Source organism: Euleptes europaea, chromosome 19 (assembly GCF_029931775.1).
Source record: "Euleptes europaea isolate rEulEur1 chromosome 19, rEulEur1.hap1, whole genome shotgun sequence".
Classification (NCBI taxonomy): Eukaryota; Metazoa; Chordata; class Lepidosauria; order Squamata; family Sphaerodactylidae; genus Euleptes; species Euleptes europaea.
In genome coordinates, this window is record NC_079330.1 from 27382678 (window position 1) to 27401484 (window position 18807).

At 47.2% G+C, this 18807-nt stretch overlaps 1 protein-coding gene across 1 annotated transcript in view; it reads left to right on the forward strand.

The window, feature by feature from the left end:
* PIGL (phosphatidylinositol glycan anchor biosynthesis class L) overlaps window positions 1–18807 on the forward strand; it is a 66952-nt gene that overhangs the window by 28826 nt on the left and 19319 nt on the right. The window contains exon 3 of the mRNA XM_056865500.1: window positions 16946–17036. Coding sequence (XP_056721478.1) covers window positions 16946–17036 — 91 coding nt within the window. The remainder of the gene's footprint in view (window positions 1–16945; window positions 17037–18807) is intronic.

An 18807-nucleotide genomic window follows, 5' to 3' on the forward strand; every position in this document is an offset into this window, starting at 1 on the left:
TCATCATAAGTTAGCTGAGACTTGATGGGACTTTCCACCACCAAAATTTTAATGAATTATGCACCTTCTGATTGCAGAATTTAGCTTCTCATAGAAACAAACAACGTTTTCTTCCTAACGCAGAATATATCCCCAGTCTCTTGCCTTCTCTTTCTTAAAGCAATGTCGTAACAGATGGGTGTGTGTGTGTGTGGGGGGGGTGTTCCCTCTGCCAAAGTGCCAATGGGCAGAGGCTGTGGGCGTGGAGAGATTTTGGGGCTACCGTTTCTTCTAGCCATGCCAACCTGGTGTACTCAGAGCAGATTTTGCCAAATGCATGAAACTGGGTGGCACCTTTTGAGAGCCCCGTGGTAACCTTAGGGTTTCCAAACTCCAGGTACTAGCTGGAGGTCTCCCGCTAGTGCAACTGATCCCCAGCCGATAAGAGATCAGTTCACCTGGAGAAAATGGGTGCTGTGGCAATTGGACTCTATGGCACTGAAGTCCCTCCCCTCCCCAAACCCCGCCCTCCCCAGGCTCCGCCAATGGCGAAGAGGGACCTGGCAACTAGTTAGCCTTCTAATGCTTGTTTACCGTATTTGTTTTTGGAAACCTACCTTCCCTTCCAAGAGCTCAGGGTGACATACATGGCCTTTCTCCCTTCCGTCTTCATAAGAGCCCTGTGAGGTAGGTTACGGTAGCCTATAGAGACCTGACTTGCCATTCTTGGCTGACTCTTTCTTAGCAGGAGTCTCCACCCTCAGGACACGGGCTCTTTATATGCCACCTTTGGTGTAATCTCTTCCCCCCCAACGTTCGTAAGAACTGTAGTTTGGCTCTTTGGGGAGGGTGAAATACCCCCAGCTCCCCTTTGAGGACTACAATTCCCAGGTTCCCCTGCCACAAGGGGATAGCAGCGACCCCATTGCAGAATTGTTTTTTTAATAGCGGGCGATGCAAAGAGTTCAGAGGCTTTGGCTGGGAAATGTGAATCTTGACACCTACCCTTCCTGGCCTGGTTTTTGAAATGCAGCCCGGAGCCTCTCTCCCCCCCCCCCTGTAAACAACTCTTGCGAAAGCCGCCTATCAGAACTGGAGGCTTTCAAGTGGGCCAAAGTTGAGGAGCGGCATCACTGGGTGCTTGCAGCAATGAAAGCACTGCGCATGCTGGAGCTGTCCCCGAGGTTGCTTGGGAGCAGGAGGGAGGGCCAGCTTCTCCCGCAAAACCCCTTGAGGTTGCATCATTTTTGCATTAAAAGAAGGAAGGGGCTGTGGGGGGGGAGGCGGCTGGCAGAGCGGCAAAAGAGCAAGCACGCTTTCCGTGCGGCAGGCCCTGTTTCAAGGAGAGTAAACGTGGTGCAGTGCAGAGGTGGCAGCACCACATTGGATTTGGATCAGGGAGACCTGGGTTCAAATCCACGGAGCTTAAGAAGAGCCCTGCTGGGTCAAAGCAAGAGTTTCTCCAGCATCCTGTTTCCAGCTGTGGCCAGTCAGGTGCCTCCGTTAGCTTTGTTCACATGTTACAGTGAACACACGTACAATCTGTGTACAGTGCACACTTTGTTTTTCTTTAAATTGAGTGATTCTCCTGTTACATTCAATGTGTGTACAGCTGTATGTGTGGTTGAAACAGCACATTTATTCAGGTCCTGGTCCCCAAGTGAACAGACATTAGCTCTTTCTTACAAGCAGAAATATTTCAGCTGCATTCAGGGTGTGCGTGTGTTCCCTGTGACATGTGAACAGAGGTAATATTCCTCCCAGAAATGGGTATTTAAGGTACTCAGCCTCTTAAGAGGCATCCCTGGGAGGGATATTCTACTTAGCAATAGTGGCTAATGTGTGAGTTAAATGCCGTCAAGTCGCTTCCTACTCTAAAATGTCCCGTCCCCCCCAGAAGAAAGAATTTAGATGCATTCATGGAGGATTGGCCTGTTAATGGCTAGTTTCTGAAATAAGTTAAATGAAGCCTCCATGTACAGAATACCAAATGAAGATGTGGCCATTACGTGCTTCTGGTAAGATTTTTGACCACTGCTGGAAACAGAATACTGGACCAGGAGGGCTTTTGGTAACATCCACCAGAGCATTTTTCAAATTCCCTTCAGAAGTATACACAGGAAAATTGTTCCCTCCCCAGCTCAGATAGCCCATCTCTCTACATTGTACGTTGCTTATATATGGTATATTTGTGTATTTATATTGTTTTGAAAATCTATTGCAATCCATTTTAGAGATCTGTATTAGGCTGGAAGAAGAAAAATTGGTTTTTATATGCCAACTTTCTCTCCCACTTAAGGAAGAATCAAACCGACTTAAAATCTCCTTCTCTTCCCCTCCCCACAATAGACACCTTGTGAGGTAGGTGGGGCTGAGAGAGCTCTAAGAGAGCTGTGACTAGCCCAAGGTCACCCAGCTGGCTTCATGTGAAGGAGTGGGGAAACCAACCCGGTTCACCAGATTAGCGTCTGCTGCTCATGTGGAGGAGTGTGGACTAAAACCCGGTTCTCCAGATCAGAGTCCACCACTCCTAACCACCACTTTTAACCACTACACTGTGCTGGCTCTTTATGTATTATATAAACATTTATATAAACATTTTCAGTAAATACATGCATAACTACAGGAAAGAAAGGAGAAAACAGGCATAATCTTGGAGGGCAAGCAATGGGATTAACGAAAGAAAGTATACAGATAATTAATTTGTAGGACTCGCTGTCACAGGCTTGTGGCTGCTTAGGTTACTTTAGAGGAGGAATAGACAAATTCAGGGAGGGGAGAGGTTTATTACTGGCTGTTAGTCAAGCTGACTGAATGAGCCCCCCATGTTTGGCAGCAATCTACCTTTGAGTGCAAGTTACTGGAGAGCAGCAACGGAGGAAACTTTGGCTTCTGTGCCCCTGCTTGTGGACTTTTCATGGCATTTTGGCTGTCCACTGAAGGAAACAAAATGCTGGACTAGATTGGTCCATGCCAGCATGGCTGTTCTTACAAAGGCTCTTGCAAACTTCCACAAGCTGTCAGGGAGACATCCTATCGCATCCCTTTCTCTGCAGTGGGGATGGGGTTGCCCTCCCTCAGGAGATTTTTATGTGTGTGTCCCCCCCGCCCGCCCTGGATGTCTCTTTCATCCTGTGGAATTGTGGGTATTTAGCGGTGTGCTGCCTGTGTGGTGTTCTTAGGCAGGGGACAGGGTGTACCATCCAGCTGGTGGTTAAAAAAAGAAGGGGGGAAAGCAACTTGGAAATGAAGACACTGAGTTGCTGTTCCTTCTGACCAGCCGCCAGCTCTGCTCTGCCAGGAGGGTGGATTTCCTTCCTGGCACCATGAAAACTGGAAGGCTGGAGCTACAGCTTCTGGATTTACCACCCCGGCTTTCCCCCACTGCAAACAGGACTCAAAGCCAAACTAGATGTTTGCTTTTTTGAAGAACTGGGTCCGGGTTCCCTGAAGGCACATAGCTGCTGCAGGGGAGGAAGAGGAGTTGGTTTTTATATGCTGACTTTCTTTGCCACTTAAGGGAGAATCAAACCGGTTTACAATCACCTTCCCTTCCCCTCCCCACAACACCCTGTGAGGTAGGTGGGGCTGATAGAGCTGTGACTTGCCCAAGGTCACCCAGCTGGCTTCGTGTGTAGGTGTGGGGAAACAAATCCAGTCCACCAGATTAGCGTCCGCCGCTCATGTGGAGGAGTGGGGAATCAAACCCGGTTCCCCAGATCAGACTCCACCGCTCCAAACCACCGCTCTTAACCACTACACCACGCTGGCTATTAAAAATAAAGGGAATGGCTATTAAAAGATAAAGTATAGCCCATTTGGGCTCAGAACAACACTGTGGGGGGAGTAAGGACCCCGCCTCCCCCAGTCAGCCGTTTTCTGCACCAAAACAGTGATGGAGGGGAATTGTTTCCCTGTTTCTCCTGCTCTATGTGCAGAGAATACTCCCTATGAAGTAGCAAAAATGGGGGAATAAATAAATAAATAGTGGGGGGGGGAATACACAGGAGGACTCTCCCCCCCCCCCATGGTGGTGTTCTAAGCCTGGCTTTGCTTTATTTTTTAATAGCCATTCCCCATAACTGCTATGTGGTGGTGGGGAAACCAAGTTGGAGAAGTTGAACACAACTCCTAAAAAAGCATCCAGTTTGGCCCTCGGTCACCATTCTATGTGCTATAAACCTGGAGAACATGGAAGAAAAGCCCAGCTGGATCAGGGATGTGCATGAGCGGGGAGTGTGAGTCAGTTTTGCCCAGCATCCTGTTTCCAGGTACAGCCAGCCAGGTTTATCTGCAAACTCTATAAGCAGGGCATGAAACAGGGATGCCATTCTCCAGGTAGGGCCTGGATATCCCCCTGAATTACCGTTCATCTCCAGACTATAGAGATCAGTTCCTCTGGAGAAAATGAATGCTTTGGAAGGTCAGCTCCATGGCATTGTACCCCACTGAGGTCCCTGTCCTCCCCAGGCTCCATCCCCAAATTTCCAGGCATTTCCCAACTTGGAGCTGGCAGCCCTACCCCCCGCCCTCGGCCGTTGGCCAGGGGGCACCTGGCAACCCTAGCATGGAGTCACCAGTCCTGTGATTGTCCCCCAAGCAACTGGCATACTGAGACAACTTTTATTGTTATAGCTCATGTCCAAAATGAAAAAAGCACAAGCTTCCAAGATGCACAAATCTATTCTTCAGCCACTCGGACAGGCCGAAATTAACCAGGAAGTAATAGGACCGGGGCGGGGGGGCTCCATTTCCGCTTCCTATTACAAGCCCACAAGCCCTGCCAGGAAAGCCCGACTTAGACAGGCATCCTGGGCACTGGTGAAGTGCCTGGCTGTCTCATAGAGTCCAATGAACAGACAGCAAGGAGGAGGTTAAGGTCAAAAGCAAACAGTTCTTTATTTAGCTAAACACAGAGCTGGGTGAGAACCACAGATAAGGCACAGGGTTACTCACAAAGGAACATAGGTGTCTACTCTATGTTAATTAGCATAGCCTATAGCAGTGATGGCGAACCTTTTAGAGACCGAGTGCCCAAACTGCAACCCAAAACCCACTTATTTATCGCCAAGTGCCAATGCGGCAATTTAACCTGAATACTGAGGTTTTCGTTTAGAAAACACAACTCATTCATTCACATCTTTTGCCTTAAAAGAAAAACATAATAACAGAGCTTTCAATGATACAAACAACTTTTTATTGAAAGGTAAAAGTTTGCATTTGGCATGCATCTCTCCAGGACTCGTCCTCTGCTCAGCCTGAACCTCCTCAAGAAGTGCTTGAAACTGTCGACAATTCAGAGCACAAGCCATGATGTAATTCACCATTTTTGTGACATCTTTGAGGACATCGTCAAATTTTTTGAACAATTAATGTGATTTTTGCCGTTGTGTGCATGCTGATAATTTGTCTAACCTTGGCTCATACTTTGTTAGTTTGAGAGCAACACATGCAGCACTCAGGTCATCTGTTAGCCTGTTTCTGGTGTCAGATTTGATATAATTCAAAGCTGAAAACAGCTGCTCACAAGCATAAGATGATCCAAACAAAGTAAGGAAAGCAATCCCAAGTGCTTTCATTGACTTAAAATTATTTGGCAGAGAATTCCACACTTTAAGGATTTCATTTTCAGAACTAACTGTGCTGTCCTTTGTCATCCCTTCTATCTTCTCAAGTGTTTCACGCAGGTCATAGAATTTATTTTTCCAGATAGAGCTTTCTTGAAATTCTATTAGTTCCATTTCCAGATTTTCTAAATCTTACCAGTGTAGGCAGGAAAGATCAAGTTCTTCAAATTTGGCTTTATCTGGAGAAGTAAGAAAACACAGGGTTGTCTCCATCTTACGGAACTGTAAAAATCTGTTACTAAAATTCACCTTTGCAGCTGCTACAATGCTAGAAAATTCCTTGTAGATTTCCTGATGGCTTGTAGGATTGTCTGCAAATGTTGTAGAATTTTCTAAATGCATTTTTAGATTTGGAAAATATTTCAGCTGCAGTTTTCTCTCAAATGTTTTGATATCACAAAACATTCTTTCTGCTGTTTCCCCTACACCTTGTAGTTGCTTGTTCAGTGCATTGAAGTGTTGTGTAAAATCTGTAAAAAACATGAGGTTGGTAAGCCAGGCCATATCAGTGAGCTGTGGATATTCTTGCCCTTTTTTATTCATAAACAGCCTAATTTCATCCAAGCAGGCTACAAATCTCTCCAGGACTCGTCCTCTGCTCAGCCACCGCCCTGGAAGAGCGGGGCAGAGCCTAGAGGCGAGCGCGGCCCAGGAAGAGCTGAGCCACGGCCGCAGCTCAGCAGAGAGAGTGAGGGGCCCAGACGCAGCCTTCTGGAGCCCTGGAAGAGCGGGGCAGAGCCGGAGAGGCGACCGCGTGCCCAGGAACAGCTGAGCCGCGGCTGCAGCTCAGCTGAGAGAGGGAGGGGCCCAGACGCAGACCCGGGAGGCCTTTGAAGGATGGGAGGCTTGGGGGGGGTGGACGCTGCTGCCGTGCACCTGGCCCTCTCACGCAACCACAGTGAGCCACTTACCCGCGTGTGCCCACAGAGAGGGCTACGCGTGCGGGAGTTGGCACGCGTGCCATAGGTTCACCAACATGGGCCTATAGATATTGCCCGAAGGCATCACTTAGGAAAGTGCTTGATCTTGGGAGCTAGAAAACAGAAACTACATTCCTAAGTTTAGAGGTAATTCAAAGACAGCTTTCTCTCTACTGGTGAGAGGCAGTACCAGGCACAGTGTATGATTTGTTGGATGCCTTTGGATGCCAACTTCCCTAAAGCTTCTATGTGTGTGCATATAAGTACATAGTGTTTTATATCAGCCCTTATATCTGGGCATTACACTAGTTAGGGTTGCCAGTCTCCAGGTGGTGGCTAGAGATCTCCCGGAATTACAACTGGTCTCCATGTTCTAGAGATCAGCTGCCCTGGAGAAAATGGCTGCTTTGGAAAGTGGACTCTATGGCATTATACCCCTGAAGTTTCTCCTGTCCCCAAACCTCACCCTTACCAGTTCCACCCCCAAAATCTTCAGGAATTTCCCAACCCAAACCAGGCAGCCTTAGACTGGTCTTGCCTTCCTATCCACAGTAATTAGCCTGGACAAAGTTGGCTCCAGAAATTTGGACAAGGCACAGCTATAGCCAGGATAGGGTTGCCAGGTCCCTCTTCACCACTGGTGAGAGGTTTTTAGGACGGAGCCTGTGGATGGTAGAGTTTAGGGAGGGGAGGGACTTCAATGCCATAGAGTCCAATTGCCAAAGCGGCCATTTTCTCCAGGTGAACTGATCTCTATTGGATGGAGATCTGTTGTAATAGTGGGAGATCTCCAGCTAGTACCTGGAGGTTGGCAACCCTAAGCCTGGAGCACCTGGAGCACCATTTTGCCTCACTTAAGATTTGTTTTTTAAGTATACTTTTAATCTGTGTCTTCTAGCAAAATTTGAAGAATGGGAACTTGTCTTCAGTAATGTTCTGGATGGGGCAACTTAAAGCTGTTCACAGATTTGCCTCTGGCAGTTCCTGCCTGCCAACGAGGAGGGTCCAAGTGCCACCAGGAAATTTTTCAGCCTGACCTAGGAAGGAAGGCTGGCTGTGACCTTGGGACAAGGTACCTGCCTCTGGTCTGCCTGAACCCAGAAGAGGCAGGCCAGGCAAACCAAGAGTCTCATGCACCTTCTTGGGTTCTCCATGCAATGTGAGCAGAGTGGCATTAGCAGAGAAGCAATGAGCAATTCTGGAGGCCCAGCAAATATTGTGTCGTCCGTCCCCCCCGCCCCCTGGGAGCCTGCTCCACAACATGCAAGAACAAATGCTGTTCTCCTGATTGTGCCTCGCTGCTAATTCCAGAAATAGTTAATGCTCCTGACCCAATTATTGCTTTAAAATCATTTGAGGACCTCTTGGAGGCCTTTAAACCACCATTCTTGCACCTAGGGTTGCCAACCTCCAGGTACTAGCTGGAGACCTCCTGCTATTACAACTGATCTCCAGCCGATAGAGATCAGTTTCCCTGGAGAAAATGGCCGCTTTGCCAATTGGACTCTATGGCATTGAAGTTCCTCCCCTCCCTAAACTCCGCCTTCACAGGCTCTGCCCCAAAAACCTCCCACCAGTGGCAAAGAGGGACCTGGCAACCTTACTTGCACCCCTCCCAATGTAAGGGGAAGCACGCCTGGTATGACCAGGAATGCCGTCAGTTAAGGAAGGCTATCCAAAGATCTGGGAGGAATTTTAGGTTCTCTGGAAATTATGAGCATTTGAGATTGTTACTCCAGCTTAAAAGAAAATATAGAAACTTAATAGAACTAAAAAACAACAACAACCCAGCAGTATATCCAAAAAGAGTGGGACCTACTTATTGACGCCTCTAGGATTGTGCCTCACCCACATTGCACTCTTGAGTTTCCTCTGCCAGAGCCCCGTTTTTTTCCAGATTAGCTTTTGCTCCTTTGGGTTTCGGTTCACCCAGAAGTCTCTGCCGGTTTTTCCCCTTTGACAGGGGATGAATATGAAACTTGTTCCCGCAGCAGCTTCTCCTCCCAATTTGTTACCAGGCCTCTGAGGCACCAACGTCAGACTGATAGCAGATTTCACATTACGATAAGCATTTGTGTCATCTCTGCAAACGGCTATTCAACTCCCGCAGAGAACTCATCCATAATTCATCGCAATCTATTTGAATGAGACATATAATTCAAGGGGAAATGCTAGGAATGCTTCCTACAAGACAGAACAAACGTGAAATCTGGAGGGGGTGGTAGTACTGAATTTAATGAACACGCTGTTTTGATTCGACTGTTCCAGTTTCTGACATGAGTTCTCCCCTCTCGGGGTGTCTTCCCCCCTGCCCTGATCATACTAATGACATTCCATGGAAATATTACCATGAAAACTGACTCCTGATTTTGCATCAGTTGCGGGGGAAAATGTGTTAAAATGGCACATGAATGACATTGGTGTAAAAATGGTATGAAAATGCCTTAAAATAATTAAATGGATTGGCAACATCTGCAATGAACCTGCGTTGGGAACGTCAGCAGTGAAAAAGCCAAAAAGGGTAATGATACAACAACCAAAATGTGAACAAGCAAACCCCTTAATCTGCAGAGGAGGAGAAGGAAGAAGAAGAGAAGGAGAAAAAGTGTTGGTTTTCATATGCCAACTTTCTCTACCACTTAAGGAAGAATCAAACTAGCTTACAATCACCTTTCCTTCCCCTTCCCACAACAGACACCCTGTGAGGTGAGGCTGAGAATGTGACTAGCCCAAGGTCACCCAGCTGGCTTCATGTGGAGGAGTGGGGAGAGTTCTTGTTTGAATTAAAGGTTGTTTGTGGAAGGGTTCTTTAGAGACAGTACTTGAGAGCTGGTGTAATAGTCAGAGTGTTAGACAAGGCAGGGGGGGGGGGAAGCCTGAGTTTGGATTCCCGCTCCACCATTCCCGCTCCAGGTGACTTTGGGCCATTCGCTCTCTCAGCCTAGCTTACCTCACTGGGTTGTTGTGAGGATGAAATAGGGGAAGTAGACCATATTACACAGCTTGTTGCAGGAAGAGTGGGATAAGAATGTGATTGATAAAGCAGCTGTCATAAATGGCTACCATGCGTCGTATCTCATGTTGGGAAATCATGATGCTGATGTTTCTCTGACATCAATTACCGTCAATGGCAGGAGGTGGAGAATTATGGAATGTTGGGACATCACAACATGATCCTTGGAGCCATTGATGTAGGTGTCTACTGGTGCATTTCCTGTTACATCAGCCTCGAAGCTGTGACTTCTTGGGCACATACTTGGAGTAAATCTTGCCAAACACAGTGGGGTTTGCTGCTTGAAAAATCAGAATTGTTATGTATTAAGTTAGAACCTTGGTCCATCTAGACCAGAGCTGACTTATTTGGCTGATAGCTGCTTTTTGGCGTCTGGGGCCAAATGGCGATACGTTTTTCTCAGCAGGTGTCCCTTTGCCCAGTCAACAGACGTGATGTGGGAATTCCATGTTCAGAATGTGATGCCCAGAAACCTGGAGTCCTGGTTCAGACTGAGACAGCAATGTGCAGGGAAAGGAGCTTGAGCTGACCTGAAATGGCCAAGGGAATTTTCTATTTGAGAAAACTGAATATATTGATTGGCTAACCGTAAGTGTCTGCAGCAGAGAAAATGCTGGCTCCCTGGAGCTGTTTCAGATCAAGAAAATGGCACTAGAGGAGGCTTAAGTCTTTTCATGCACTGTGATCCTGATGTAGATTGGTCCCGCTGTACTCCTTGTAGATTGGTCCCGCTGTACTCCTGGGAACCAAGTCCTGAGCTCAGAATTCACAGGCTACATGTGTCAAGAAGAAGAAGGTTGTTTTTTATATGCCCACTTCCTCTGCCACTTAAGGGAGAATCAAACCGGCTTACAATCACCTTCCCTTCCCCTCCCCACAACAGACAACCTGTGAGGTAGGTAGGGCTGAGACAGTGTGACCAGCCCAAGGTTATCCAGCTGGATTCATGTGTAGGAGTGGGGAAACAAATCCAGTTCACCAGATTAGCGTCCACCGCTCAAGCGGAGGAGTGTGGAATCAAACCAGGTTCTCTAGATCAGAGTCCACCGCTCCAAACCACTGCTCTTAACCACTACACCACATGGGTGTCAACTAGACCTGGAGATGTACCCATTGGATAGTTAGAATCTCAGCCAATGGTCTTTCCCGGCCTTTCTACCTGCAACTTTTCAAAGGCGAAATGGACGCTGTGTTGCTCTGCCAAGCTTCTTGGGCCCCTTGGACGAGTTAGGAAGCAGTCCAATGCTGATGGTGGCACCAAGAAACTGGGATGGGAGGAGCGGGCTTCGCCTCCTACGAAGCTGAAGTGCTGGGATGTGTGGTGATCTTTGCAGAGCCACAAACTGGCACAGTGTGAACTAGCGCAATGCAAACCAACCAGAGCTGTAGCAGCACCATGCCGTGAAAGGTTTGCCGGTGGTGATGACATTGTTCTCGTGGTCAAGCTTACCTGTTTTAATAAGACTGTTTCGGCAACATCTTGAGAGCCCCAAATCAACCACATCCCCAGCACATCCCACATCCCCAGCCAGCGTGGTGTAGTGGTTAAGAGCGGTGGTTTGGAGTGGTGGAGTCTGATCTGGAGAACTGGGTTTGATTCCCCACTCCTCCACATAAGCAGCAGAGGCTAATCTGGTGAACCGGGTTGGTTTCCTCAATCCTACACACAAAGCCAGCTGGATGACCTTGGGCGAGTCACGCTCTCTCAGCCCCACCTACCTCACAGGGTGTCTGTCCTGGGGTGGGAAGGTGATTGTAAACAGGTTTGATTCTCCCTTGAGTGGCAGAGAAAGTTGGCATATAAAAATCGACTCTTCTTCTTCTACCTGAGTTGACGTAACTTCAGGGGACTGGGTACCAAAGGTTGGGCGGGATAAATGAAATAAATTGATAGTGAAAATATAATTTATTTAAGGCACTATGTCAAGATAAAAATTATTTTTAAAAATAGTTAAAACAGAACAATGGCATTTCCTAAGGTTGATATACTGTAGCCACATGCTAGATGCGTTTCGGCCTATTTGGCCTTCCTCAGTGGTCAATTGAAACCCATGTAAAATATACACACATATATTTACAGATATATAAACATATACAGACAATTATATATCAGACCAGGCATGTATATAGGTTGTATAGCATATTTCCAATTATACAAACATCTGGTTAGATTGTCTGCAAGTTATACTGGCTGAATATGTCTCCCATATAAAACATGTGTGCAGTCATCAATAGGGTTGCCAGGTCACTCTTCACAACCAGTGGGATGTTTTTGGGATGGAGCCTGAGGAGGGCGGGGTTTGGGGAGGGGAGGGACTTCAATGCCATAGAGTCCAATGGCCAAAGCAGCCATTTTCTCCAGGTGAACTGATCTCTATCGGCTGGAGATCAGTTGAAACAGCAGGAGATCTCCTGCTACTACCTGGCAGTTGGCAACCCTAATTATAAACCTGGTAACATATTTTCACTATCAATTTATTTTATTTATCCCACCCAACCTTAGGTGCCCAGCTTCTATTTTGTAGGTAGGGTTTCATTCCCCTTTTCTTTTTTCTATGGTAACTACAAGGTACTTCTGTGTTGAGCTGATCAATAGCTGGTTTTGGATGCAGAGGAACGCGCTCCAGCTTCAACTTTAACCTCCCGTCACATGCTCTGTTGTGGCCTCCCACTTTGGGCAGCCCCTTTGCCTGGACGTAGACAGACTCGTTGTTTGATCTCTTGGGTTTTGCTCTGTGGTTCTTCTCTTGATGGCCCACCCAGCAAGTCAGACAACCAGAGGACAAGAAGTAGGAAGATGAGGGAGGACAGGGCTCCGGGTAGTGTGCTAAAGTTCACAGCCCGCTCACTCCTTTATCTCAGGAGGACAACCTTGAGAGACACCAGGTGCTGCGTTAACCCAATAAATGCTGAATACCTTGTGAGCCCAGCTTGCGTGGTTGATCTGATTCGACTTGGTTTCCAGTGTTGTTGGAAAGATCGCTGCCGCTGCAGGACAGGCTTGGTCCGGGTTCTCTGATTTTTGTTTTTGAGCAAGCACATCTGCTAATGTTGTTCACATACCTTCGTAAAACAGTGGCATGCTTTGACGTACTTTGACGTAGGGGAGGGGCCGTGGCTCAGTGGTAGAGCATCTGCTTGGCATGCAGAAGGTCCCAGGTTCAATCCCCAGCATCTCCAGTTAAAGGGACTAGGCAAGTAGGTGATGTGAAAGACCTCTGCCTGAGACCCTGGAGAGCCGCTGCTGGTCTGAGTAGACAATATTGACTTGGATGGACCAAGGGTCTGATTCAGTATAAGGCAGATTCATGTGTTCATGACCTAGGCAAAGGATCCCCCTCCCCTCCACTTCCTCTTCCTCTGTTTAGGCTTGGAGAATCAATCCGCTGCTCCTCTGCAGTGGTTCCCAGCACTGAAAAGAAGATTTGGGTGTTCCAGGAGCAAAACACAAGTTTGTGGTTTGGAAGTACATTTGTGGTTGTGCTGTAATATGCAGGTGTCCATGACAACAGACGCTTGGATGGCAGAAGCAGCAGCCGTTTTGTGGTGTCAGAATCAGCCCTTGACTGCCACACCGTTTTTTTAAGGACCACCCAAATGGCTTTGGCACCTTGAACCAGTCATAGAGCTTACTCTGTACTTTTTGAGTAGTGTCACACTTTTGCTGATGGAACACTGTCTGGAATGTGCGGTTTCTCTGGTTGTGAGTGTTTGTATGTGACTCATAGGGGTGCCATGGCATCACAGGTCAGTCTGATGTTGGGACAGTTTCGATGGGAGCAACAAAGAAGGTTGGGGGTCTGGAAAAACAAAGTTGGAGGAACTGGGCATGTTTAGCCTGGACAAGAGGAGACTGAGATGGGGAGACATGATAGTGTTATTTAAATTCCTGATAGATTCCTCAGGCTCACCTAAGCTCCTGATTTTCTTGGCAGTTGATCCACAAGCATTGGAATTAATTGGGCGTCTTCCCTCTCTTTGTATTTTCACAGTTGTGGAGTCAGTTTGTTTTCTTCTACACGTGCATTGAATAATCAGGATTTTCAAGGGAGGCTGCTGTCATCATTGGTGGTTGGCGTCACAGCACCCCCGGCTTCTTTTTTCTGTGCATGCTTAAATCGATATGTCAATATCATGACATATTAAAAAAAAACTGCATTAAAAAAAAACTGCACTAACATATCATTATATTGATATGTGGTTGTAATGATAGACTTAACAGGTTCTCTGAATCCCCCGCTTTCATTTTTTTAAAGACCGTCTCTAGCCCTTTCTCTTAAGGAGATACGCCTTATTCGTTATATTTTTGTGAGGGATGGGGCTAGAGTAGAGTTGCCAACCTCCAGGTACGAGCTGGAGATCTCCCGCTATTACAACTGATCTCCAGCCAATAGAGATCAGTTCACCTGGAGGAAATGGCTGCTTTGGCGATTGGACTCTATGGCATTGGAGTCCCTCCCCGCCCCAAACCCTGCCCTCCTCAGGCTCCGCCCCAGAAATCTCCCAGTATTGCCCAACCTGGAGCTGGCAAACTTAGGCTAGAGACTTTTTAAAAATGAAAGCTGGGGATTCAGAGAATCTGCTAAGCCTATAATTACAATGGTATATCAGTAAATCACTATTTCAGTCCCCTGTGCAAGCACCGGGTCATTACTGGCCCATGGTGTGGCGTCATATCCCGACGTTTATTAGGCAGAGTATGTTTTCTGGGGTAGTTTGCCATTGCCTTCCCCAGTCATCTACACTTTACCCCAAGCTGGGTACTCATTTCACCGACCTCAAAAGGATGGAAGGCTGAGTCAACCTTGAGCCGGCTACCTGAAACCGACTTCCGTTGGGATCGAACTCAGGTTGTGAGCACAGCTTTTGACTGCAGTGCTGCAGCTTTTGACAGAAGCATTTCACTAGAGGAAAAAGCCAACTCAAAATCAGCTTCCAGCAAAATATGGGGGTAAAAATGGTCTCAAAAGAACCAGAAAAAAACAGGGGGGGGGGGACCAAAACAAAAGCTGTAGCAAAAGGTAAAAGCACAAAAATGCATGTGAAAGTCAGGCTACACCAAAACAGTAAGGGGCCTGAACTGACTGAAAAAAATAACACCCGTGCGGAAAACCCCAGAGTCGTCCTCTGCACTTCCGGAGGGCAAGAATAGATCTCAGGGCTTCAGTTCCAGGAGGGAAGGTTTTGGTTGATCACGAGGAAAAACTTCTTAATGCTGACAACGATTCAACAATGGAACCAGTTACTGGGGTGGAGGGAGGTGGGCTCTCCCTCGCCGAGATCTTGAAGCAGAGGACAGGCAGCTTTCTGTTGGAAATGCTGTAGCTTTTCTGCACTGAGTAGGGGGTTGGGCTACATGGCCCACAAGACGCCTTCCAACTCTAGGACTCTGTGATAAGGCGACTTGGCTAGCACCACTTGCTGAGCACCGTGGCAGAGTGGGATTTGAACTCAGACCCCCAGCTCGCAGTCTGCTTCACCACACTGACTTTCAAATGCTGTGACTCATAAAGGAGTGAGCTGGCTCCTTTCACCCACAGGACTTTGAGAATAATAAACAGCATTTATCTGGTATATTTTCACTATTAGCTAATGAAAACTTCTGAGATCAGTTAACCCCCTTACAACACTGAGGGGGGGGCAGTTGCAGAGGGCGTTGTGCTCTCCTTGTAAGGCTTTGGAGTTAATTTTGGCTTGCCGTCACATCGGTGTGCTCCCAGGGATTTTGATCTGCTGCCTCCAGCTGTTGGTTTCCATTGAACTAAGGTGACCTTCATCTGTCGAAACTTGTTAAAGCCTGCCTGGCTGCCCAGCAACATTATCAGAGGGAAACCTGGCATGTCAGACGCATTGCTAATGGGGCTTTAGAGACTCGATTCCCAATTCTAGTTTGAGTATATGGGGGAGGGGTGGTCCTTAAACCATGGGGGTCCCTCTTCTGGCCTTATTCAAGCCCTTTTGTTGGTTTCAAGACATGACAGTCAGATGACCGGCCACGTATATTGGCAGTTTATGTATTTATTATATATGCTGCCTTATAAATCTATCTGTATGTATGAGCCTGCATGACTCTCCAGATCAGTTCAACAGTCTCTACTGGAGGCCTCATCCTATATCTGAAATCTGCAAATGGGAGAAATGGGACTTTTTCTTTGGTGGCACCAGTATTAAAAAAAAGGATATTACAGAGCTTGAGAAGGTACAGAAAAGAGCAACCAAAATGATTAGGGGACTAGAGCAACTGTCCTATGGAGAGCAGTTAAGACGCTTAGGGCTGTTTAGCTTGGAAAGAAGGCGGCTGAGGGGAGACATGATAGAGGTCTATAAAATTATGCATGGTTTGGAGAGAGTGGACAGGGAGAAGTTTTTCTCCCTCTCTCATAATACTAGAACACGGGGTCATCTGCTAAAGCTGGAGGGTGAGAGATTCAAAACAGATGAAGTATTTTTTCACACAACACATAGTTAAATTGTGGAACTCCCTGCCCCAGGATGTGGTGATGGCTGCCAGCTTGGAGGGTTTTAAGAGGGGAGTGGACATATTCATGGTGGAGAGGGGTATTCATGGCTGATAGTTAGAATGGATATTAGTCATGCTGCATACCTATTCTCTCTAGTATCAGAGGAGCATGCCTATTATTTTGGGTGCGGTGGAACACAGGCAGGATGGTGCTGCTGCAGTCGTCTTGTTTGTGGCTTCCTGGAGGCACCTGGTTGGCCACTGTGTGAACAGACTGCTGGACTTGATGGGCCTTGGTCTGATCCAGCAGGGCCTTTCTTATGTTCTTATTATAGAACCAGCTCCCCCAAAACGTTAGGCAAGCAACTTTGCTATTTATTTTTTAAGACCTTTCTTTTTAAAGCAAGCTTTAGATCTGTGAAGGGAGCAACTTGCAGGATCCAGTGTGGTGGTGTGATTAGAATGTCAGGTTAGGGCTGGGGAGAACTGGGTTTATATTCCTAATTCTCTCACCCTATCCCACCTCATAGGGTTGTTGTGAAGTTAAAACGGAAGGCAGGAAAACCATGCACAGCCCTACCATCCTTGCAGAAAGACTGCATAAAAATGTGAAAAACCAATTAGCACTATTTGTGGTAGGCGTTTCTGAACTGTGATTTTGCTTTTGCCAGTATTTTCAGTAGACGTTGGTGCTTGCTTCTAAGTTGTCAAATTTATTACGATGCAAGCTTTAATGTAAGGAGAGGCAAGAGGCAAACCTTTATATAAATAAAATCCAAACTTGGGGAGGTTGGACCATGGCTGACCTAGCTGCCGACCAGCAGCGTTTCCCCAAGACCTTCCAGCACTGAGCCAAAGAACCAGCCTCCCCTCTGCCCTTACTATGTGAGGGGTTCCTTCTGCAGAGCTGGTCTGTGCAACTGTGTATGTTTTTTATTGTTCCCAGGGATCTTCCTGACCATCCATCTGTCGAATGGGACACAAGTCTGCTGTCTGCTCTGATCCTAAAGCATATTGAAACCAACCAAATCAACCTGGTAATGAATTCTTCTTTTTTTCCCTGTCAGGGTCTATTTTTCCATTTGAAACAAGATTCAGGAGTGGCCAATGGCACAGATGACTTTATAAAGGATCTAATGGCCATTGCCCCATGGTAACTCCATGGGTCCTCGATGTACATGTCTGCGCTGCAGGTGTTGGTGGTAATGAATGGGCGGGGGGGGGGGAGACCATCCATGACCTTTGTGTCCTATTTGTGAGGGCTTCTGGCTAGCCAGTATTGGAAGCAGATTGGTAGACTGGGTGCTAGCGAAGACAGTCCTTACCATCTTATTCACTGTTGCTCTATCATCTTATTCACTATTGCTCCATGAGCTTGGAGGTTCTTTGGGAATGGGGAGGTTGTAAGGGGGCTGCCTCCCCCCCTTTAAAAAAAGATAACATTCAAAAACTTTCACAAGGCTGAAAATGAATCCACAGCTTTTGTCGTTAGCATCAGTCTCTCTCACACAGTTCTACTGAGTTAATGCTTTCATGACCCCACCACCATTCAGCAATAGTCAGCCATGTTGGACCAATCTTTGAATCAAAGTACTAGACCTCCTTGCTGACGCTTCCACCTCCTCCATTAGGTGTTGCAACCTGAGGGGTGCCTTGGGAAGTTGGGAACTGGCAAATGTCTACCTCTGCCAGCAAATATCTACCTCCACCAGCGGGGTATAGTGGTTAAGAGCAGTGGTTTGGAGCGGTGGACTGATCTGGAGAACCAGGTTCGATTCCCCACTCCTCCACATGAGCAGCAGATGCTAATCTGATTAATCGGGTTGGTTTCCCCACTTCTACACATGAAGCCAGCTGGGTGACCTTGGGCTAGTCACAGTTCTATTAAGAGCTCTCTCAGCCTCACCTATCTCACAGGGTGTCTGTTGTGGGAGGGGAAGGGAAGGTCATTGTTTGATTCTGGTTTAAGCGGTAGAGAAAGTCAGCAAATAAAAACCAACTCTTCTCCTCCTCCTCCTCCTGTGAGCCCAATGGAAAGCTTAGAGTTCCATGAGCTTAATCTTCAAAGTGGAAAGCCACGAGCTTCTCTTTACTGAGTCCATTGAGAATACCAGTGACTTTGTTGCAGTGGTTACTTTTACAAAATACAACCATTGAGTCTTCCACCAGCACCATTTCCATGTTGCCTCTTGACCAGAGGATGTAGTGATGGCCACAAGCATGTGTGGGTGTAAAGTGCCATCAAGTTACAGCTGACGTATAGCGACCCCAGCAAGGGGCTTTCAAGGCATGTGAGAAGCAGCAGTGGTTTGCCATTGCATTTCTCTTCCTTGGTGGTCTCCCTTCCAAGTACCAACTCTGTTAACTTCTGATGAGATTGGGCTATACCATGCCGCCTTCCCTCCCTTGCCACAAGCATAGCTTTAAAAGGGGAATAGACAGATTCATAGAGGATAGGGCTATTAGTGGCTACTAGTCATGGTGACTAAAGGGAACTTCCATATTCAGAGGCAGTAAACCTCTGAATTTGATTGCCAAGAGGCAAAATCGGGGGAAGGCCTCAGCCTCTGTGCCCAGTTGTTGGCCCTCCATATTAATTGGTTAGCTGCTGTTTGAGACAAGGTGCTGGAATAGATGGACCGCTGGTCTGATCCAGCAAGGCTCTTCTTATGTTCACGCTGTGTGACATCTTTTTGGCACTGAAGTGTCCTGAAGTGCATGCAGTGCTTATTCCCTTAGCTGTCAGTGGGTGGCGGTGTTGCCTCCACAGCACGCTTGGATAAAAAGAATGGTGGTGGAATGGCTGTC